Source organism: Mustelus asterias, chromosome 15 (assembly GCF_964213995.1).
Source record: "Mustelus asterias chromosome 15, sMusAst1.hap1.1, whole genome shotgun sequence".
Taxonomy (NCBI): domain Eukaryota; kingdom Metazoa; phylum Chordata; class Chondrichthyes; order Carcharhiniformes; family Triakidae; genus Mustelus; species Mustelus asterias.
The window spans coordinates 34037249-34061725 of NC_135815.1; the positions used below are offsets into that span (position 1 = coordinate 34037249).

At 42.3% G+C, this 24477-nt stretch overlaps 1 protein-coding gene across 1 annotated transcript in view; it reads left to right on the forward strand.

Moving 5' to 3' along the window:
• hhat (hedgehog acyltransferase) overlaps window positions 1–24477 on the forward strand; it is a 211320-nt gene that overhangs the window by 92328 nt on the left and 94515 nt on the right. The window contains exons 10-11 of the mRNA XM_078229731.1: window positions 5163–5364; window positions 16131–16275. Coding sequence (XP_078085857.1) covers window positions 5163–5364; window positions 16131–16275 — 347 coding nt within the window. The remainder of the gene's footprint in view (window positions 1–5162; window positions 5365–16130; window positions 16276–24477) is intronic.

Consider the following 24477-nt stretch of genomic DNA (forward strand, 5'->3'; position numbering starts at 1 on the left):
TTCTATGAGGGACAATCCTGCAGCACAGGCTACAAGAAGCCTTGGTCTCTCTATTTCAGTGGAATGATCTGTTTTTAAATGGCCATGGCCAATAATTGAATAGTGTATTTAAAATGTTAGCTGTGTTTGGGTTTGTGACTTCTTCACTGAAACTTTTCATCATCTTTTGCTGGCTTCCGAGAGAAGGAAGGTTGGGGGAGTCTTTGCAAATTTCCATCACGAAACCTGCACGTCAGGGGCACATATGGTAAAATCGCAGGTGCACTCCTCATGATCTGACACAATTTGTTCCCACACAGAAAGATTGCACATTCAGAAAATTAGCTCTATTGTCAGTTGCTGGAGAGTCCTCTGCTCCACTGCGAGCTTTTCCATGGTGATAACCCTCTCTAAAGGTCTTCATAGCTCATTGTAATGGTAACGACTTGGCTGTGACAATAAATCATTTACAGGAGCCCTTGATCTGAAAAATAATATCCTTGTATCTTATCTCCCAAAATTCTATTGTTTTAATTGGGGGGGGTTGATTTCCTTTTAAGTATTTCTAAATCATACACAGTGTGCCAGACATAAAATCAAGTTCCCTCTATTTTGCCTGATGATGTGGTTTTGATCCTTTTCCAGTATTGATGAATTTTTGTTTCTGCACCAGTGTGAATTTTCCCATCCCCCATGCCAGTCTTTTGCATGGCTTCCCTAATAGTTCTTTCACTGTATAAAATTGTAACTGATATCGAGTATATCATTGTCGGTTATTTGATTAGGTTGGTGAAGTGGACTGATGTTGTTGTAGGTACCAAAATCCCTTTTGGGATGGAATTCTGCTTACTGTCTCTGGAGGAAAAGTACTTTTGATTTGATTTATTATTGTCACATGTATTAGTATACAGTGAAAAGTATTGTTTGTTGCGCGCTATACAGTCAAAGCATACCGTTCATAGAGAAGGGAAGGAGAGAGAGCAGAATGTAGTGTTACAGTCATAGCCACAGTGTAGAGAAATCAAAGCATTGTTAGAGAGTTTAAAAGAGTTAGAATGAAGTTTTAGAAGCATAGAAGGTACGCTGGGCACAGCTTGCAAGAAGTCGCCTCGCTCCGGTGCCATCTTTCGAAGAGATTTGGGCTACCGGTGTGAATTCAGTGTATGAGGACTGATACTTGCTTTACAGAATGTGTGGACTTTGCCTTAAAATTGATCTAATTCTGCTGCTACAAAGAATTTTTTGCTCATACCGAATATGCATTGCAGTATAAATGGAATGTTTTGGCACTAAGGGAATAGGCATATATTTTTCAACTGCATTCACTGGAAGTGGTTCCATAATATAAATGGGTTACAATTGTTGTGGGGCAGGGGCAGTAAAATACAGTGAGCCGTTCAAAACTCCATTAACCTCGGCAGGAATGGAGGATCCTGCCGGTGGGAGGGGCCTTAAAATTCTGCCCAGTAAGTCTGGTAGCATCTGTGGAGAGAGAAAGAGTTAATGTTTCAGGCTGATAACCTTTGCTGATTCATAGAATCCCTACAGTGCAGAAGGAGGCCATTCAGCCCATCAAGTCTGCACCAACCATAATCCCACCCAGCCCCATCCCTGTAGCCCAACATATTTACCCTGCTAATCCCCCTGACACTAAGGGCAATTTAGCATAGCCAATGAACCTAACCCGCATATCTTTGGACTGTGGAAGGAAACCGGAGCACCTGGAGGAAACCCAAGCAGAGAATGTGCAAACTCTGCACAGACAGTGACCCGAGCCGGGAATCGAACCTGGATCCCTGGTGCTGTGAGGCAGCAGTGCTAACCACTGTGTCACTGTGCTGCCCTGTACCTAGCCCGCACATCTTTGGACTGTGGGAGGAAACTGGAGCACGCTTGTTACCGACATTTCCTGTTTTTATTTCAGATTTGCAGCATCTGCAGTACGTTATTTTTGTATTGGAATTTAATTCACTGATACCACTTCTCATCTATAAATGCCTACCTTGAAAAAGTTCTCCTTTTCTCCCTGCCAGGATTTCAGTTTGCCTTTTTAAACTTGTTCACCTTCATTGCTTTCAATTTCCCATCCTGTTTGATCAGGTATCCACTAAAGCTTGTTTTGACAGCCAAATCTCCTCCCTCAGCAACTGTCTCTGACTTATTTCACATGGATTCCAACAAAAATTCTACCCGCCGTGTTTTGTATCCACCCACAGTTACATCTATCTCTGAGACACTGAGTGTTCTCCAAAAGACTATTCGCACTGCATCCTAAGATCCACAATCAATGCCATGCACAACTACATTCACATTTTTGACCTCTCTCTTCAGCAGCACTGACTCATTCTATCAAAGCTGTTCTGGCCCGTTTTTCATTTCATCTGAAGCCTTGACAAAAAAACATTTTACCTATCAGATGTGGATTGCAAGCTCGATTTTACCAACACTCCTCTAGATCCAACTGGGAGTAGAGAATAAGAGTTGAGTTTTTGGATCCTTCGAGGACTGAATAGAGGCAGACATGACTTGAATATAAAGCCAGACAATGTGCCTGTTTCCTGGCACTGTTACCGTTAACAGCCCTTTTGGCCGACACAGCTTCAGGGCCTGGGAGAGAAATCATGGGCACCGATGCTTCTCCTGTTTCTATGTCCTCAGGTGCATCTGTGCAACTGGACTTTTAAGAGGCCAGAGAGCAAAGACTGAATAGTTCACAATTGTACCTGTTTCGTGATCAGCAAGTCTGAAGACGCTACTGATTGCTGCTTTTAGATATGTAGCACAACTTTATCACAATATTTCAATACCTCCAAAACTCATGAAAGGGAGCAAGATAGAGTGGGATAATAAGTCAGGTGGTAAAAGGATAACGTTGAAGTCAATGGAAGAGACTATCATGTGCAGTGTAAAACAGGTTATACATTCAGTATGAGCCCATTGTGCACTCCTGTCCTGGCAATCCCACCCCACAAAGCACATTCATAGTAAACTTTCAATAGCAACAAAATAAACAGAACTCTAGCCATAAATCCACTCTCTGTTTGCAAGATAATTATGGATGACAGAGTCCATCTAACTCAGCTCATCTCTTCCATCCCAGAATGACAAATGGATGTAAGTATTTGGAGCAGGAGTAGACCATTCAGCCCCTTGAACCTTTTGTCATTTGATAACCTTGTCTACATTGTACCATTGACTACACTTAAAAGTACTCAATCGACTATAAAGCAATTAGAGACATCATGAAAGGTGCTGTGTACCAAGGGGGTAATGAAATCTTTCAGTGCGAGGTGAGGGGGGGGGGGGGGGGGGGGGGTGGGGGGGTGGAGGAACTCTTCAGGAGGGGTGTTGATTAGTGATTGGGGGGGTAAGGGGAATTCTGCAAAGGGGGCGATCGATGTGGGGGGCGGGTGTGATGGCTAGAGGGTGGGGAGGTGGTAACATAGTTACCCTAACATGATTAGGACATTACAACTCGTGACAGGTTTACTGATCCTGGTGAACACACAGATGGATAGCACAGATTGTGCTGATCTCTGTAGCTTGTGGCAGCGTTCTTTTCAGTAGCCAAAGTATTAAGAAGCTCTCCCTCTCCAGTCTTCTTCCATCTTCCCTGGTTTTTGTCCACCAGAAGGCGGCTGACAGGGACTTCCCCCTGCCTCCGAGCACCCGTTAAGATGCTTTATTTCTTGGGGCTGTTTGTTTACCCTATGTCAATCACTTGTTAGAATAACTCTGGCCAGGACAGGTACCCAAGGCGTCAACACATTAGCTACACTGTGGGTATACTGGCCATCGTTTTAGCTCAGGGTCATGTTTTAGTTTATCCCATGCTAGGAGCTACTTGTTAGTCTTTACTGGGCGTTTGTATGGGTGAGATGGTACAAAGTTGTAATGTCCTAACTATGTTAGATGTTGTGGACTTTAAACAAAAAGAAAAAGATGTGATTTGCATATGTAGGTTCAAACTAACAACAGATTTATTGTTGCCTGTATAGAGTAGAAAATGAAACTTGGCAGGGGCCTGTGAAACACCCCAATGATACCACCATTAAATCATGTGACCGGCTCTTTAAGCATTCATGCAACCACTTAAAAAAATTACAGAAGTGCCTTTGTGCTTAATTAGAAATGTCAGCATGGAAGTCTAAACCAGGAGACCTTAAGGTTTCTCGGGACTTTTTATTTGTTTTTTGAGAGAGAGGAATGAGAAACACGTTTTCTGCTAGTTGACTTTATGCTATGCCTACTTACTCCAAAAGTAGTCTATAATATTCTGAAAAGTACAATTTCTTATAGGTGTAAACTCTTCTAGACACTGACTTGATGAAGTCTTATTTGGTATCTTTTGATATGTGCTCAAAAATGGTTAAATTCCACAGACGTATAAGCAATGCTCTTAGCCAATTATATAACCTCGACCAGTGGAAGCTATCTTCCCTGTAAAATATAATGGCAACAATTCCAAATTAGAAGTTTGTTGTGATGCTAAATTATCTATTTTAAGAGGTAATTGGGATTCATGCAAGAAAATTTCTTAATTGTCTCCAGTCACCTAAGTACTTCTTCAATGATAGTTAGAAGCTAAACATCTTCTAGTTGACTACACTGTGGAACATTTATTTACTTACAAAGTTTTGAGTGCTTGCATTTGCAATGAAAACCATGCCTCTAAATTTCACATTGCTTGCTGCTAGTTTTAGCTGAACCACTTGGACTGTGTACAATTCACACCAATCCTCTGTTTAGTTTATGTCAGGGGGAAATTATGCCTTGAATTGTGTTATTGCCTTTTAACAATTGATGAATCATCTACCACCCTGTGGTGGATGATTGCCCAGCAACACAAATTGGCAGAGTTAAAATGGCAATGGACACAAAGGTGTCAGGAATGCAGCACATAGCTCTTGACTGCTGATTAATCACCAAGCCTGACTATGGAGGGTTTAAAATTGGGACTGTATTTCAAATATCTGCAAGGCAGGAGTTTCATTAATCTGTTCCTTTGGATGTATCCCCTCAACTTCCTCATGTGTAATTAGGGATGGGTTATAAATGCTGGCCTGGCCAGCGAGGTCCACGCCCTGTGATTGAGTTTAAAAAAAACATTTTATGGAAAAGGTATGTTTCGATCCAACCTCTTTGTGTTGTGTTAATTACCATTGGATTTCTTGTCCCTGCAGGTACATTTATATTCCATTGGGAGGGTCACGGCATGGTTTGCTAAGGATCATGTTCTCTTCTGCAATGGCCTTTAGCTTCGTCTGCTACTGGCATGGTGGTCATAACTTCATGCTAAACTGGGCAGCTTTGAACTGGGCTGGAGTAATGGTAGAAAATATATTGAAGATGGTGTGTTCCATTTCACCTGCTCAGGAGATCATCGTAAGTGGCAAATCTATCTATTCACTAAGAAACCGTTACAGTTATCAATGGATGCTTATTCTCTATTAATTCCAAATTGAGTTGTAAAATGTTTTGAAAATCCCACATTGGTGTGGACTTGAAGCACCGATTTGAAAAAAGATAGCTAATTGGTGAATACACTTGTGTCTCAATTAATCAGTTTTCCTCCATGCTAATGCATTATTAGATATAATTTATGGGAAGATAATTGTAAAGTGATGATTATTGCTTCTTGCTGTTCAAACTTGGTACTCATTAAGTGAAAATGGAAGATTTTCTTAGTAGTCATTGCCAGCTGTAGCACTTGAAATTTTAATTTCAAACTTCTTTATGCAATGAAAATTTAATTTTGCTGAAGTGTATACCCAGTAGGTTAATTAGTGTAACTAGTGAATAGAAATGAGGGCAAGATGGGAACAAGAATGATTTTATATTTGCATGCACTTTTGTTTTTGCTCAATAATTGAACTGGAAACTACCGGTTTCTCCCATATTCTAACTGAAAATAATTCAAACAGCATTGTTTGTTTAGCAATTCCTGTGTATTGCATTTAGATAATCTTTCCAAAAGCTTAATGTCTCCTCATCTCATTAACATTTTCTCTTTAACTGGGAAGTTAGTGTTCTGAAGTAAAGTTGTGAATTCTTGTGTTCAGCCAGGACAAGTATACCAATCTGTCTACAAATAAAACATGATTTTGATTTATTATTTTACATCACTGTAAGTTGAGTTCAAACATGAAAAATACATGCATTTGTTCAGGAACTCACAATATTAATGAATTCTTCAAATTCATAGTAGGATGACAAGCTACACTATTCAGAAGTTAAATAGGAAGGCTCACAAATAACCTCATATATTGAGTCTTGTTCATTGAAATTTCCTTCCTTTAATAAAAGTGCAAACGATTAACCACTTGTCCTTTTTAAAATTCTCATTACTGTTTTGGCTGTCACAGGCTACGTGTTTTTCCCCATCCTTTGGCTTCAACTTGGGAAAACTCAAGTATCCTGTCTCGATTTTGTGCATATTATATTTCATATTTAATGCTAAAATCTGCGACCCATGGTACCTACCTGTGTGCCTACTGTTAAAGTCCTTCTTAATTGCATGATTTGCCTTTTTAATTGCGTAATTGGTGTAGCAGACTCGATGTTTAGCTTCTAACTATCATTTATCACTTCCCTAAATTTACATAAATTATACACTTATCAGCAGGCACTTGCCGTATTCCTTCTCAGTGACTTGCAGGCATTTAAAGTATTCAGATTATTTAATTTTAGTTGTTTACACATTGAAATTGCTTATCAATTTTAACAATTGGAACGCCATACCAGTCTGTAAATTATACAGTTGGGAACCCAATTGCACATGACATATTTATGATTTTGTCACCTGTGTGTAATTTATTGATTTCACTCATTTCACCAATAAAATTAAAACAATATATATGTGCTATATGTCTATTTTATTCACTGATAGAGGTTCAGCTACCCAGCTGCTTCCTATAGCAGGGAAAATGTAGTTATGACAGTACGTTATTAATGTGTAGTTGCCTAATGTTAAATCAACTTGCTGTGGGAAAAGGCAAGAGGCATGCCATCAAATTCAAATGGAGCCAAGCCAATAGTGCTGGACACCAAAGTTATTCCTTCTGAGATTTCTTTGCTTCCTAGAGCAGTAAATGAAATAAATTTAGTTGGCCTGTCATGATTTATTTATCCACTATACTTTTAGGCCATTTACATTCTAAAGTACAAGTTTTCATCAATCAGTTTTCAGATTGTCCACCGTAACTATTCATTATTCTTATTTTATAACATGGCAATCAGAATATTCCATGACAATTAAAAAAACAACTGACCATGTTTCATATCATCCAGTTTTTGTCTTAATATATATCATGAGGGAGTGATAAAATTGTCAGATTTTTGAAAGCAGCTTTGGTAATATTGACGTAACTAATACTGCATGCAATAAGGTGTTAAATAATTCTCCCTCAAACAGCCTTACAAAAGCATTCACTTATTATGTTAAGAGAAATCATACATTAGAGAGCAGTGACAGCATTATTAACTCAAGCAGTTGTACCTATATTGTATTTCCTGGAATTTCAGTGATTCTGATGAAAAATGCTAAATTAATAGGAACATTGCCAGGCACTAGTTAAGTAACAACTGAAATATGGACAACCTGTGTTGGGCTCCCTCCATGTTACATCTGTTTATTTTTACTTGCCACTTTGGAGAGTGGTTGGGCATGCTAAACAAATGCATTTTTCAACACACTTTCTGAACACTAGTTGGTAATCCCAAGAGAAAATTATCAAAACTGTCTCACAAATGAGTGATCCTGTATGCTGGGCTATTTTGCTTTTGAGATAAAATTTAATATATGCTGTCACTAAAGCAACTAATTGCATTAGTTAACATAGGACAATTTTTTAAAAACTGATTGGAGAAGAAATTTGTTCATTGAATTTCTATTGATTTTTAATTTTTTTCCAATTGATTTTTTTCATTGATATCAATAATGAGCACCATACTGGTAGTGGGCTGCATGTAGACAATCCTGGGGAATTGAGTTAAGTCTGCATGTCTGCAGCAGCACCCCATGAACAGGTTTGTCCCCCATTATACTTGTGCTGAGTTTTTGATGTGTTATGATCCTTGACCAGACCCCCAAGCTTTTGGTAAGATTGTTTGAGATCTAAAGTCGGGGAGGTCTGCAGGACTTGGGAGAATCTTTGGAGGATCGGGGTGGTGGGGGATACCATGTTGGGGAGGGAGTAATCAAGGATGTGGGGAGAGTCAGGGATATGAGGGAGTTCCATGGGTGTCAGTCTGGGCGTTTATAATAGTTACCCAAAAGTTAGAAGAGATTTTAATTCTTCTAACTTTTTTTGGGTAACTATTGGTGTAACCCTGACAGAACCATACTAAGTTTGCGATTCAAATCACATTTTTGGATGGTTCCCAGTGCAGAGCAATTGTCCAGAGGAAGTCCGCACTTCTGGGCAATGGCCATGCAAATGTTTACCTGGGAACCTCCGAGAGGGATTCCACAGCGCATCTTTGGGGTACACCCCGCATTTGAGGTTGGGGAGCTTGGAAGTTTTGGTGATTTAAAAAAATATATAATGTCTGTAATGGCCAATTCACAAAACTAGCTTTAACTATACATTACTGCTCTATAAATAAGCCAATGATAATGCCAATGAATATCCAATGAACGTGTTTGCACATTCTCCCCTTGTTTGCGTGGGTTTCCTCCGGGTGCTCCAGTTTCCTCCCACAGTCCAAAGACATACGGGTTAGCTTGAATGGCCAGGCTAAAGTTGCCCCTTAATGTCCCAAGATGTGTAGATTAGGGGGATTGACGGGATAAATACGTGGTGTTACAGGGATTGGGTCTAGGTGGGATGCACCGTTGTGCAGACCTGATGGGCCGAATGGCCAGCTTCTGCACTGCAGGGTTTCTATGATTTCTACGATAAAGAAAAATGAAGATTGGAGGATATATCTGCCCTGAGCTCATGTTTACACTATTTTATAGGTCTTGCTGGTTTTCCTGTGACAACGTTCATGATGAGTCAGAGAATAGACTGTTATATAATGATATGAGCACTAAATGAAGCTTTATAAATGTTACTTCTTAATATTTGCCTGGAGAACTACAGACAGTGGGGGAGGGCAGACCAGGGGGGGTGCTGAGGGGCAATAAATAAAAGGATTGGTTTACAGCTCCTAAAAGCTGAAAAAGCAACTCAACTGTTTGTGCTTGGCAAGTAGAATTTTCAAGTACATTATGATTTAACTTTATACATTCTGTCATGAATCATGTTAGTATTTAGTGGCTGAAACAGATATGAATATTTAGGCACCCATAAATCGATATAAAATGCCAGAACAAATGTGGATCTAAAGGTTCCAGATCAGCACTCAGTAAAAATGTACCACTGGCTGTGTATACAACATGGCCATTGGCAGTGCATTGTTGCAACATGGAAGTTTATGGAAATTGATTGTATTAATTGCAAATTATCATCCTATTTGTGCCACAGAAATAAGTTTAAAAAGGCAAAACCATTTTGCAAAATATGGCTAGCAGGAAGCAGAGAATTGGCATAAATGGATCATTTTCAGGTTGGTGGAATGTAGCAAGTGGTGTGTCACAAGGATCAGTGCTGGGACCTGAACTGTTTACAATTTATATAAGTGACGTGGACAAAGGGATTGAGGGTATGGTTCCAAATTTGCTGATGTCACGAAGATAGATAGGAAACTAAGTTGCGAAGAAGATATTTGGAGGCTGCAAAAATAAATAGCTGGGTTAAGAGGGTGGGCAAAGATCTGACAAATGGAATATAATGTGGGAAAATGTGAAATTGTCCATTTTGGCAGGAAGAATAAAAAAATAAGCATATTATCTAAATGCTGAGAGATGGCAGAGCTCTGAGATGCAGAAGGATCTGTGAATGAATTGAAAAAGGTACAGCAAGTAATTAAGAAAGCTGATAGAATGTCAACACTTGTTGCGAGGGGAATTGATTACAAAATAGGGAAGTCATGCTTCAGTTATACAGAGCACAAGTGAGACCACGTCTGGAGTACTGTACAGTATTGGTCACATTATTTAAGGAAGGATGAAAATACTTTGGAAGCAGTTCAGAGAAGATTTACCAGACTAATGCCTGGAAAGATAAAGGCAAAATACTGTGGATGCTGGAATCTGACACAAAAACAGAAAATGCTGGAAAATCTCAGCAGGAGATTTCAGGTCATCCTGACTCGAAACGTTGGCTCTATTGTCTTTCTACTGATGCTGTCAGACCTGCTGAGATTTTCCAGCATTTTCTGTTTTTGTAATACCGGGCAAGGGTCTTATGAGGAAAGGTTGGACAGGCTAGGCTTGTATCCAGTGGAGTTTAGAAGAGTAGGAGGCAACTTGATTGAAACATAAAAGATCCTGACGGGTCTTGACAGGGTGGATGGGGAGAGGATGTTTCCTCTTGTGGGAGAATCTGGAACTAGGGGAGGTCACTGTTGCCCATTTAAACAGAGATGAGGCAAAAAGAAATTCTCCTGAGGGTTGTTAATCTTTGGAACTCTCTTTATGAAAACGCAGTGGAAGCAGAGCCTTTGAATATTTTTAAGGCAGAGTTGGATAGATTATTGATAAGTAAGGGGTGATAGGTCATTGGGAGTAATGATAATGCCATGATCTTATTAAATGGCGGAGTGGGCTCAAGGCACAGAATGGCCTACTACTGCTCCTTATTCATATGTAATATTAAAAATATGATTGGTGAAATTAATACTTTTGATAAACATTTATAGTGTACCTCACAATAACACCTTCTAGATTTGGATCAATTCTGCTCAATTATGGAAATTATTCACTAATGTGGTGTCAAGTACTGTTCTGTAAATAATGCCAGGATAACAAATGAAGAATAAGATTGACTGGTATTACTGCCCTATGCCCGTGGCCGGTTTTTCTTGTCTGGAGGGACCAGACATTCCCACCATAAGTCAGTGGACATGTGGCTGTGTCGCCAAATATTCCGTTCCACCCGCAATGGTGGAACCAAAAATTCCAGGCCCAAGTTTCATCTATATATGTCTGTTTTATAAATATTAGCGATTTTCCTGGGACAGTGCTCAGGATGAGTTGGAGAATAAGCTGTTGTTTAATGGCAAGAGCATTAAATAATAAGTAAGGTGCGTTTTGGATGAGGCAGCTTGTTGTGGTACTGCTCACAGACTTGTACAGACCGTTTTCTTAACTATACACCAGTGACTAAGGTCTGAAGGAAATATAAAAAATAATAAATATAAAGGACTGCAGCTGGAAAATCAAAGCAAAGAACAAAATGTGAGGGCTGGGCTGGATAGGAAAGGGTTTGGTTGCAAAGAACTAAATAATAATTGAATAGGAAAGGCTTTGGTTGAGAATATATGAGGAAATTACAAGGAATGGCTGTCAGCAAATAATTAAAGAGGAGAAATGGATCTGTCAAACATGGAAATAAATACGTTGAGGAGAGTAGGAGAATTCAAAGATGAAGGAATCAGATAAATCAATAAAGAATGGGCTGAATGATTATCTAAAATAGAAACTAAAAGGACACATGCACACAGGTGAACACTTTAAACCTCAAGTATCCTTTGATTAGTTTATGGCACATTGATCACGTGGTGAATTTTAAGTTTGGGAATACTGTGGATGGACGACGCAATTGCGCCACCCACCCAAAGTCCCTGATGAGAGGCCTGAGCCGTTTTGAGGGCAGTACCCCATTTATGTTAGCTCTAATAGTGACAGGTAACATTCGCACTGCATAAGTGCCAGGTAATGACTACCTACAACAAGGGAAAATCTAACCATTTCCCCATGACATTCAACAGCATTACCATTACTGAATCCCCCGTTATCAACATCCTGGGGGTTAACATTGACCAGAAACTTATTTTGACCTGGACCAGGCCCGGCAGGACAAGAGGGCCCATAGCTGGTCTGCCACAGGTGCAAGAAGCGATAAACTGCGTTCGCGTTGCTCTCCATGCCCCGTGGCACCAGGCAGTCCCCTTCACCAACCGGGAGGGGTTCCATTCCCTCAATGTACAGCTGATGTGTGACCACCAGATGCGTTTCGTGCAAATGCGTGTCCGTTTCCAGAGAGTGTAAATGACAGCTACTTCCTCAGCCAGTTGTAGATCCCTGGAATCTTTGAGGAGCACCCAGACTACAGGGATGGCTAAAGTTTATTTATTAGTCACAAGTAAGGCTTACATTAACACTGCAATGAAGTTATTGTGAAATTCCCCTAGTCGCCACAGTCCGGCGCCTGTTCAGATCAATGCACCTAACCAGCACATCTTTCAGAATGTGGGGGGAAACTGGAGCACCCGGAGGAAACGCACACAGACACGGGGAGAATGTACAAACTCCACAGAGACAGTGACCCAAGCCAGGAATTGAACCCCGGTCCCTGCGCTGTGAAGCAGCAGTGCTAATCACTGTGCTACCGTGCCACCCGGATGGCTCCTTGAAGAAAAGAGCTATCCCCTCAGGTTGTGGCTAATGACACCAGTATAGAAGCCACAGACCACAGCAGAGGCTAGGTACAATGAGCCACACAGTATGAGCTGTCATTGAGTGATGCCATTGGCCTGTTGAAGATGTGGTTCTGCTACCTTGCCAGGTCTGGTGGGCCTTACGATGTAGCCCCTAGAGGGTCTCCTGCATTGTTATGGTCTGCTGTGCCCTCCACAACCTTGCAGAAGTTGCAGGAAGAAGTTGAGGAAGAGCCTGCTGAGGATCCAGAGGATCGTGGACAGGCAGGGCGAGGGTGCACTTGGTCAGAAGGGCTAGAGACACTCACATCACCACCTGCTTTATGGAGAATGACTAGCTTGTTGTCCAGCAGTGTGAGCACCTACCCCCAGGGGTTGCTGCCCAGTCAATGCAGGAGGGTGATGGTGACTTGTACTGTGGAATGGTCTGTGATGCTTCTCAGCTACTGTTTATGTCTGACACCTGTCTGTCCGCTGCCAGCACTTTGACACCCTGGTTCATGTCTGAGTAAAGTTCCGCACTTCATTCCTTTGTCCCTTTGCTCTAGAGAGGAATTAGGGGCGAGGGTCTGAGGTTCACTGAATCATGCCTGAGTCCAACACTGCAATTAAACATTTGTACTAAGAGGCCCAGTGAGAACAGCTGTGTCCTGATGGGGAGAAGCACCAGGCCATTGGGAGGAGGGTTAAAGATTCTGAGGCATTAACGTGGTGAGCAATAATAATATTTAATGCAGTGACATATTCAACTGTGATAAGTAACAATGTTCTCCAACAACTAGTGCCTAACTTCACCCATGCCCAAGTAGTGCCCCTACAATTCCATAGACTTGCATACCCACCTACTACATCCAAGTGTGTTCCCAAGACACACATCAGAGGTGGAGATGGCCTGTTCCCTACCATTCCCTGTTGTCCGAGATGTCCTCTGGAAGGCTGAGACCTAGAGGGCCCTGGCCTACTATTGGGTGGCACTGGTGTTGTAGTGTCATCCTGTTCTGCCCTTTGTACCTGAGTTGCGCCAGTCTCCAGAACTGGAGATTCAGATTAGCTCTCACTCCTAGGATCTCCTGCGTGGAAGGCTCTGGGCTGTGCTCCTCCCTCTGCGTGCTCCTGGTTACTCCATGGGATGAGGAGGCAGCTGGAGTGAGCTCCAGAAGCCTCAATGTCATCTGGCACTGCCTGTCCTGGAGGCCAACCATTGTCTGAACCATTTGGTTAAAGCCCTCAGTTATGGTCCTTGGGAACTGAGGCACACTTCGGAGTTCTCCCATCATAGATCTGGCCCCTTGCCCCAGGCTTTCCAGTGCGGACACCACCCTTGCGGTGTCGGCCTGGGTGCCATGCATTGCTGGCACCATTTCCTGTGACAGAAGGCTGTGGGAATCCTCCATTCGGACTTGTAGTCGCAGGGGTGTTGCTGACACCCTCTCTTGGTATTCACGGTTCTGCCTTTGTATTTCAAGCAGCTGAGGAACGAATATGTCCAGGGGCACGGCACCTGGCTGGGGCACAGCTGAATCCTGAGGGCACAGCAGACCTTCTATTATCCAATCCCTGGGACATTCCTGTCTCCACCTGATGTGCATCAGAAGTTGTGTGGTGCTCACTATACAGTGACCCAGAAGCCTACCTGCTAAGCTCACTCAGGTGTTTGGCTCTGCGCTGCTGGAAGTTTTTGGGGATAGCCATGATGCTTCTTTGGTGTCCTCCTCCAACATTTGCTCCGAGGTCATGTCGAGGGTGGGCAGTGGGATCCCGCAGGTGGACGGGCCAGGCTGTTCAAGTGATGCTGCTGCAAGGCAAGGGACTTGTCATTAGTACGTGGCCAGGTCATGGGTTTGGAATACACAGAACTCACTTGAGATCATCTGGTCATCTGGATGAATGTGCAGTGTCGCTTTGCCTTTCTCTCTCAGGCCCACCTCGCTCTCAGCACAGACCCGCTCCTGCTTCTTCCCTGCAAGCTCCAGCACTCTTTCCTTGAAAAGAATCAGACTCTTCAGCTCAGTCATTCCACCGCCCATCTTCTCTCACTTGCGGCGGTTGTGGGCAAGCTTCTTCTGCAGGAACACAAATGCGGGTGATGTGGGCTGGACACCTGGCGGTCAGATATTGATGATACCTGGCGTGCGTGTGGGCACTGCGCGTAAGCAGGGGGGGATTCTGGATGAGTGCCGGGGGTGTGAGGAAGCTTGTGGGAGGTTGGGTGGTGTGGCCTGCGAAGTGGCAGCATGTGGGATCAAGGTGACATTTTGAGGGGTGACAGCAAGGTAGGGTGCAGAGAGGAGAGGCACTTACACTGGCAGAACGGAGTAGGTCATTTATCTTCTTGTGGCATTACACCCCCTTCCTCTTGTGCAGGCTGCTGGCACTGACCAGTGCTGAGACCATCTCCCAGGCAGAATTCGTTATCTTGCTGGCACCTGCCATCACAAGGGTATATTGTTATCCATCTTTCCTCCATGGCATCCAGCATATGGGTGAGGGCCCCCTCCGTGAATCGAGGAACAGGCTTCCTCACTGCCATCCTCCTGGCTTAAATGAGAGCAAGTGCTGTGAAGCAGTTTAAATGCAGCGCCCCCTTGATTTAAGTGCTCAGATGACCACCAGGGCGGGTGAATCAGACGCTTTGTGCCTCAGGCACAGCATTTTTTCACGTGGAGAACAATTTTTTCTTTTAAGTTGCTGAAAATTGCGGGATAGATTGTGCTGTCAGGGCTGGTGGGAATCATGCTGAAAATGATACTTTGCCATTTTTCTGGGAAAATTCTGTCCAATGTTTCGCGTCCATATGACTCTTCTTCCGAGCCTCGTCTCTGCAAAATGAGTCATACAGACTCAAAACGTTAGCTCAGTTTCTCTCTCCACAGATGCTGCCAGACCTGCTGAGTTTTCCAGAATTTTCTGTTTTTATTTCAGATTTCTAGCATCCATTTTATTTTGCTTTGACTCTGCTCGTTTTATTCATTGTGCTGATTTGAGATGTGGCTGCAATATGTGTAGCTCCCACCAGGTACAGACATATCGCCTGTTGATACTTACATGTACAACATTTATATACAATACATATAACATGTATATAAATATATATATATAAAAACACACACATACATATATATATATAAAAAACACACATATATATAGCATATATATATATATTATATATCATAAACAATTATATTATTAATTGCAAACAATGGTTGGAAATTTTAATTTGACTAATATCTGAAAAATTCCTTTATTATGACTGGTTTTCATAATTAAATACTTCAGATAATTAAGTATTCATTTGGTTTCTGACCAAATTAAAACAAATTCCTGTCGAATATTGGTTGAATATAAATATCTTACTAGTGTGTGATGTAGGGTGCTGGAGCTTTGTATTTCAGCCTCGTCATAATAAATTATTGACCTTGATTTAAGAGGCCAAGCTGACAGCAGGGATGGAACGTTTTAGCGGAACCACCATGCATTCTATATTCCTTAAGCTGGTTATGATACAGTGTTAGCCAAGACAGTCGGAAGTGTGCAGTTATGTGATAACCCAAGTTCATGATAAGAGGCTTAGGGAAAATGAAGAGGGAACATAAGGATTAAATAGATTTAAATATAAACCCTGATTTTTAACCTAACAAATAGTGTCTACTTTTGCTCTCTTCCAGGAAAAATGCTTGTCAGCCAGAATGCAGCGTCGGGCTCATGCTGCCTTAGCAAGTGTTGCCACAACTCTGCTCATTTTATCCAACTTGGTATTTCTCTGTGGGAATCAAGTAGGAAAGATCTATTGGAACAGAACATTTGTACAAGGTAATTAAGTACGGTTCAATCCATGAGTTTGCTAGGATCTTTTTTAAAATGTACATTATTCATAAAATATCTAAAAGAACATTTCAAAATGGTCACGACGGAATGTGCAATGATGATTCACCATTTCTTCATAGAGCATATTGCATTCTGAAGTATCTCAATGTAGTTGCGATGTGTGATATTTAATATATACATTCAATGTCTGGCATAAGCTTGACACCATCCAGGACAAAGCAGCCCGCTTGATTGGCACCACATCTACAAACATTCAATCCCTCCACCACCGATGCTCAGTAGCAGCAGTGTGTACTATCTTCATGGTGCACTGCAGCAATTCACCAAAGATCCTTAGACAGCACCTTCCAAACCCACGACCACTTCCGTCTAGAAGGACAAGGACAGCAGAAAAATGGGAACACCATCACCTGTAAGTTCCCCTCCAAGCCACTCACCATCCTGACTTGGAAATATATTGCCGTTTCTTCTCAGTCACTGGGTCAAAATCCTGGAATACCCTCCCTATTGGCATTGTGGGTCAACCCACAGAACATGGACTGCAGCGATTCAAGAAGGCAACTCACCAGCACCTTCTCATGGGCAACTAGGGATGGGCAATAAATGCTGGCCAGACAGTGATGCCCGTATCCCACGAATGAATAAAAATAAATACAGCCCGAGGGCTTTTAAACAGTTTCTAGTCCCTCCGTGCACTATGGCTTAAAGGCCTTGGATGGTGACCTTTCTCCATTTTGACCGTTGTGGTGGCTGCCCTAACCTTCAGCACATTGTCCTGGACCTGGGAATGTAGCAATCCGAAACACTGGGTCGTGGACATCTCTTTTCACTGGTAGACCAACAAGTCTTGGGCAGACCAAAGAACGTCTATTGCTGAGCTGATGATCCTCCAGCACCAGCTTATATTTGTCTTGGGTGTGTGTTCCTGGGCACAGCAAATAGAGCACAAAGTCCTGCATCATTGAGTTACTCTGAATCAATCTTCACAAAGACCATTGTATTGCTTTCTTTGCAAAAGCACATTCCAGAAGGAGGTGTGCGATGGTATCTTCCCTAATGCAACCACTTCGAGGGCAGAGTGCGGTGGTGTAGAGACTTCTGATGTGCATGAAGGATTTGAAGGGGGAGTTCCCTCTCACAACCCCCGCAAGCTTTTTAAAAATGATTTTCATGGAATGTGGGCCTCACTGATTGGACCAGCATTTATTGCCCATCCCTAATCACCCTTGAGAAGGTGATGGTGAGCAGCCTTCTTGAACTATTGCAGTCTGTATGGTCTAGATACACCCATTGTGCTGTTACGAAGGGAGTCCCAGGATTTTGACCTTGCAATAGTGAAGAAATGGTGATAAACTTCCAAGTCAGGATGGTGTGTGGCTTGGGGAACAACTTGTGGGTGGTGGTGTTCCCATGCATCTGCTGCCCTTGTTCTTCTAGGTGGTAAAGGTTGTGGGTTTGGAATGTGCTTTTGAAGGAGCCTTGGTTGAGTTGATGTAGTGCATCTTGTCGATGGTGCACATTGCCCCCAGTATTTGCTGATGGTGGAGGGAGTGGATGTTGAAGATAGTAAATGGGGTGCCAATCAACTGGGCTGATTTAGTCTGGATTGTGTTGAGCTTCTTGAATGTTGTTGGAGCTGCACTCATCCAGGCAAGTAGAGAGTGTTCCATTGCATTCTTGACTTGAGCCTTATAGGTGATGGACAAGCTTTGGGGAGTCAGGGGACAAGTTAGTCTCTGCAGATTTCCCAGCCTCCGACCTGCTTTTATAGCCATTTATAATAGAATGCCTACAGTGCAGAAAGAGGCCATTTGGCCCATCGAGCCTGCACTGACAACAATCCCACCCAGGCCCCATCCCTGTAACACCATGTATTTACCCTGCTAATCCCCTGATACTAAGAGGCAATTTAGCATGACCAGTCGACCTAACCTGCACATCTTTGGCATGTGGGAGGAAACTGGAGCACATAGAGGAAACCCACGCAGTCATGGGGAGAATGTGCAACCCCACACAGATGGTTCCCGAGACTGGAATTGAACCCGGGACTGGCTCTGTGAGGCAGCAGTGCTAACCACTGTGCCGCCCATTGTCCAATTCAGTCTCTGGCCAATGATAACCCCAAGGATATTGATAGCGGGAGATTCACCAATAGTAATGCTATTGGGGCGGCATGATGGCACAGTGGTTAGCACTGCTGCCTCACGGTGCCAGGGGCCTGGCTTCGATTCCCGGCTTGAGTCACTGTCTGTGTGGAGTCTGCACGTTCTCCCTGTGTCTGCGTGTGTTTCCTCCAGGTGCTCCGGTTTCCTCCCACTGTCTGAAAGACGTGCTGGTTAGGTGCATTGGCCATGCTAAATTCTCTCTCAATGTACTCAAAAGGCGCCAGAGTGTGGCGACTAGCGGATTTTCACTGTAACTTCTTTGCAGTGTTAATGTAAGCCTACTTGTGGCGAATAAAATAAACTTTAACTTTTAACTTTAACGTTTATTGAATGTCAAGGGGCGATGATTGTATTCCCTTTTGTTTGGGATGGTTGTTGCCTGACACCTATGTGGTGTGAATGTTACTTGTCACTTATCAGCCCAAGCCTGAATGTTGTTCAGATCTTGATGCATATGGACACAGACTGCTTCAGTATCTGAGGAGTTGCAAATGGTGCTGAACACTGTGCAATCATCAGTGAACATCCCCACTTCTGACCTTATGACGGAGGGAAGGCCATTGATGATATAGCTGAAGGTGGTTGGGCCTCGTACACCACCCTGAGGAACTCCTGCAGTGATGTCTGGGACTAATCTGATTGAACTGCAACCATCTTCTGTTGTGCTAGGCATGACTCCAAGCCATGAAGAGTTTTTCCCCTGATCACTATTGACTCCAGTTTTGCTAGGGCTCCTTTTTGCCATTCTCGATCAAATGCTGCCTTGATGTCATGGGCAGTCACTCATACCTTACCTCTTGAGTTCAGCTCTTTGTCTATGTTTGAACTAAGGCTGTGATGAGGTAAGGAGCTAAGTGACCCTGACGGAACCTAAACTGAGCATCAGTGAGCAAGTTATTGCTGAGTAAATGCCGCTTGATAGCACTGCCAATGACACTTTGTACCACTTTGTTGATGATTGAGAATAGGCATGTGGTAGAGCTGCCAAAATGCACTCGAGTGCCGCTCTGGCACCTTTGCTTTCAAACAGACTTGTAAACTCAAAGCAGTGCACCAAACCCGGACTCAAGTGCTAATATTTGAAAAATGTTATAAAGTTACTCCGATCCAATTGTAGGCTGATCCCTCCCTGCATTTGATGCTAATAGGCTTATCCGTTGTGCCTACTATTAAGATAATTAATAAATTACTTGGATGCATCATTAGCCTGAATGCAAAATTAGTAAATACAAATAAATACTCTATAGAACTTGATGATTTGCTGTACAGCAGCTTGCGTTTTTGTAGGGCTCCTCGTGTGAAGGAAGACAGTTGAAAGCATTTTGTGTTGACGTGAATGCTTTTGAACTTGGTGCATTTTAGATAACTATTACTCCTCAAAATATTGCACGTTTAATGTGTGCCAAAATCCTGACCAAAGAAGGGTGTATTCGCAATGTTAGGTACAGGAATAGATCATTCAGTGCATCAAGCCTACTCCATCATTCAATTTGATTATTGCCGACCTGTACAATTCCACTTACTTGCTTTAACTCCATATTCCTGGATGCCCTCACCTAACAAAACTTATCCATCTCAGTCATGACAGCTCTAATTGTCTTTGTATCTGCATCTTTTTATGGGGGAGAGAGCCTAAAAATAGTAGTTGGTCATTGAGCAACATAAATGAGGGAGATATGACAGTCACACAAGCATGTAAAGTTCACTGAAATACCCTTAAAAGCAGTTAGATTACAGCTGAGGAGAAATGAAATTTAATTTACTGCTACTAATATTTTCTGAATCACTTGGCTTGTTTTGCTGAGTTTTCCATCATAATCCAACATAAAATGTATGAAACCATTTTCCCCAATGAACTTTGCATTATCAGCAGGTGGTCTGGTAGTAACTGATTGATTGTGGAATTTTGTGTTTTTTTTATAATTACACTTTCCAAAGCTAGGTGGGAAGATCAGCTTAGAGGAGAACACAAAGAGAGTGGAAAGCGATACAAACCAGTTAAGTACTGGGAAAGAGCATGGTAGATTGAGTATAATGTGGCAAAATGTGAAATTATCCACTTAGGAAGAATGTAAAGCAAAATTTATAAAAAGATGAGGGATCAATAAATGTTGGCATTCGGAGATTTGGGGGCTCCTTGTATATGAATCACACAAAGGTTAACAGGCAGGTGCAGCAAGCAGTTAGGAAGGTGAATGTTATGTTAGCCTTTATTGCAAAGGGGTCCGAGTACGTTGAGTCTTCGTTTTAACTTGCATTGATTTAAGTTGATTCGCTGTGAAGTGGTATTTGATTTAGGTCCTGCTTCCCTGTTATAAATGCCAATTTTGGGTATAATTTTTTTGTATCATTGCGGTTCACATGTCGTCACGCAGCTCTCTTCATTCAGCATTGGGTCCTGTCAGGTCAGCGCCATTGTTAGTACTGTGGTTTTTGAGGCAACATTGATCTTTTTAAACAAAAAACGAGACATCCAAGGCCAGGGTTATTCAATTTTGGTGTTTTGTACTGGGGTGAGACTTTTAAATCACTTTTGAATATGTGAGAAACATCCAGTTAGTGATGGTACTGCAAAGAAAGAAGAAAAGCCATCAGCCTAGCAGTGAAATTGGATGTTTTAAAATGTCCTGAGGCTGCGGAATAAGCAGTCAATATTGCAAGAGTATTGGGCTAACCTCCATGGTGCAACAGCCATGACTTCCTCCTGGCCAACATGCCCAACATCAAGGCTGCAAATCACAAAGTTACCTCCACTGAAATGCATTCGGGGTGTCCTCCAAGAGTCACTGAGGAGGTAAAACATTTCCCTAGCCCATCGAGCCAAAGTGGAAGCAAGTCATTCCTGAACCTGAAGGACTGTCCAAAAACAGTCCACATCATGACTGTCCAAAAAGATAGAGAGAAACTGGTGAGTGTTATCTAATTTGAATTATTGCTGGATTTCTTTCCTAATTTCCTTTTTAACTTCATCGATGTGTATTTTTTATATATTCCTCAAGGCTTTCTGCATAATGGAGCTTTTGGCATCTGATATAAACTTTCTCGTTTTGCATTATCCTACACTGTGCGCTCTTTGAAATCCAGGAGGTTGTTTGTTCTAAACCCACTTTGGCTCCTCCTTGAATGCTTTCCACTGCTCTGAAGTTGATTTACCTTCAATAGCTGTTTCCAGTCTACTTTTGCCATGTCTCCGCTTAGTAAAATTGGCCTTTCCCAATTTTAAATTTTACTGTTGGTCTACCTTTATCCTTTTCCATAACTGCTCTAAATCTAACTGAAATATGGTCACTATTAAAATGCTCCCCCAATGATACCTTTTCTAAATATAAGTCCTGAACTGTCGCATCTTTTGAGGGCGGCACGGAGGCACAGTGGTTAGCACTGCTGCCTTCCAGCGCCAGGGACCAGGGTCTGATTACTGGCTTGGGTCACTGTCTGTGAGGAGTCTGCATGTTCTCCCCATAGCTGTGTGGATTTCCTCCGGGTGCTCCGGTTTCCTCCAACAGTCCGAAAGATGTGCTGGTAAGGTGCATTGGCCATGCTAAATTCTCCCCCAGTGCACCCGAACAGGCACTGGAGTGTGGCGATTAGGGGATTTTCACAGTAACTTCATTGCAGTATTAATGTTAGGAACCTTGTAACACCAAGAAATAAACTTTATATTACTGGCTAAAACAGTTCTCCTGAATTTATTTGAAATGTTTTGTGTTCTCTGCATCATTTTCACTGATAATTATCCCAGTTAATATTTTAAATTCTTTCCTTTTACGATTCATTTGTTGTGGTTTGGCATTTGAGGAGCATTCTTGCCGGGGCCTTATCTATTTCATCGGCCTTCTACTGTGTAGTTTCACAAATAAACATCAATTCACTAATAAAGTTTATCTGAGCTTTGAGAGATGAGCATCCTTCATCATGTTGAAAACCTATTCCACAAGAATGCAGTGATGAAGTATCACAAGCACCTCACACATCATCAAAGACAGTACCAGCTATTAGGCCTTGTTCAGTTTACTGAGAAAGGTTAATTAGTTGGCTCAGACAGGGTTTTCCAGGAAAGAAACCTGTCTATTCTAGAATAATCTGCTGTTTGACATGTCTCACTGAGCTGGTTCTCTGGCCATTCAGTAACTTATGACACAATTGACAAATTGATCTGAATTTGTTGGCATTTTAGAGTGTTAACCATGTTAAGACCCTAAAATCAAAAATGTTCTGCTCATGTAGGATGCTACTGAAGTCAGCTGCTTTATTGTTTTTTTAAAATCCTGATGCCATTTACAAGTTTGGACATGTTAAACAGTCTAATAAACCCTCGTCATATGCTCAAAAATCAAGTGGGTGCAATACTTGGTCTTCGTATCTATAGTAGTGAACACTGTTAAGGGACGAGGTTTGACTTGCTTGGCCAGTCGGGCTGAAGCACACGTATCCTGGGGCTAGAAAAAGCAAAATTGCATTAACTTATATTAAAACAAACACATCCCTAACTAAAGACAATCATTTGCCTGCATTCTCAGCATGTGAGTTGCCTGATGCCCAGACAAATTGGCACCGTGTAAAACAGTTGAATGTTAAACATACCCCTCACAAGAAACATGATATAAATACATTTCTTAAAGGCACAGTATCATCACAAGTGGAAGTTCAAGGTAAAATACTGAAAAAGTATCTGGATTACATGAGAAAAGGGAGTCACATAGAGAACCAGTGGGGCAGCCCATTCCGAGTATGCCTGCCAGTGATGTTGTTGTGGTTGAATGCAGTATGGAAACAAGTCAGCCTGAGGAAGGGTCAAGTAGTGTTCCAGTGGGAACGAAAGAAGTGATCTGCACAAATTTTTTTAAATTCATTTGTGGGACATGGACGTCGCTGGCTGGCCAGCATTTTTTGTCCATCCCTAGTTGCCCGTGGGCAGTTGAGAGTCAACCACGTTGCTGTGGCTCTGGAGTTACATGTAGGCCAGACCAGATAAGGACAACAAATTTCCTTCCCTAAAGGACATTAGTGAACCAGATGGATTTTTACAATCGACAATGGTTTCATGGTCATCAGTGGATTCTTAATTCCAGATTTTTTTTTTAATTGAATTCAAATTCCACCATCTGCCGTGGCTGGATTCGAACCCGGGTCCCCAGAACATTTGCTGAGTTTCTGGCTTAATAGTCTAGTGATAATACTGCTAGACCATCGCCTCCCCATGTTGAAAGTCCGAATTCTGAAAGTCGAAACGAATCTACCCCTAAGGCGTCTCCTCTTGAGTTGCGTTGCTCCAAAAGGGGAGGAAATCGTCTGACCGACTGACTTTATAATGGACTGTGCTACAGATTTCATTTATGCTATTATACCGTAAAAAGTTTAGTTTTTGTTGGTATGTGTTAAAAAGGAACTTAAAGGTGGTGGGACGTAGTAGCAAGCCCCTTTAAGGGGCAAGGTTACAGAGGGCCATGCAACCTGTTCGGCCAATCAGGCCGCAGCGTGTGAATCCTGGGCTCTCCCAGGCAGCCTAGAAGTTGGGGACAAGGTCATCAGTTGCATCTTTCTCATTCTCTGTCTGTAGTTATTCCTGTTCCTAAATCGGCTTCAGTTACTCTATTGGTGGTCACCTTTCTCCAAGATATTGCAGTATCACTGTGGTATTTTCTTTACTATCTAGAGGAAGCTGGTGGGCAACTTAACCTGCTTCTGTGTTAAATTTTGTAGAGTCATTGCTGAGTATGCATGTGGCCTTCCAAGCTTTTCTGCTGCTGTGAGTCATTTCAGTTGATAGAATTAGCTGCTGCCAAGTTCGGCGTTTTTCATCCCTGATTGCAGTAAGCAGTTTTTTGCCTGCTGTTTATATTTCAACTGCAAAAGGGTTTGCCTGGGAAATGTTTATGTAATCCTCGTGTCACCATTTCAGGAGGCAGTCCTCAGATGCAGCACAAGATAAATTCCTTTAGCAACTTCTTATCAATCCCACAAAATCATTATAGTTCTCAGGGGTGTTGCAGGTATGTCTTTGATGATTGCTTTCTCGGGC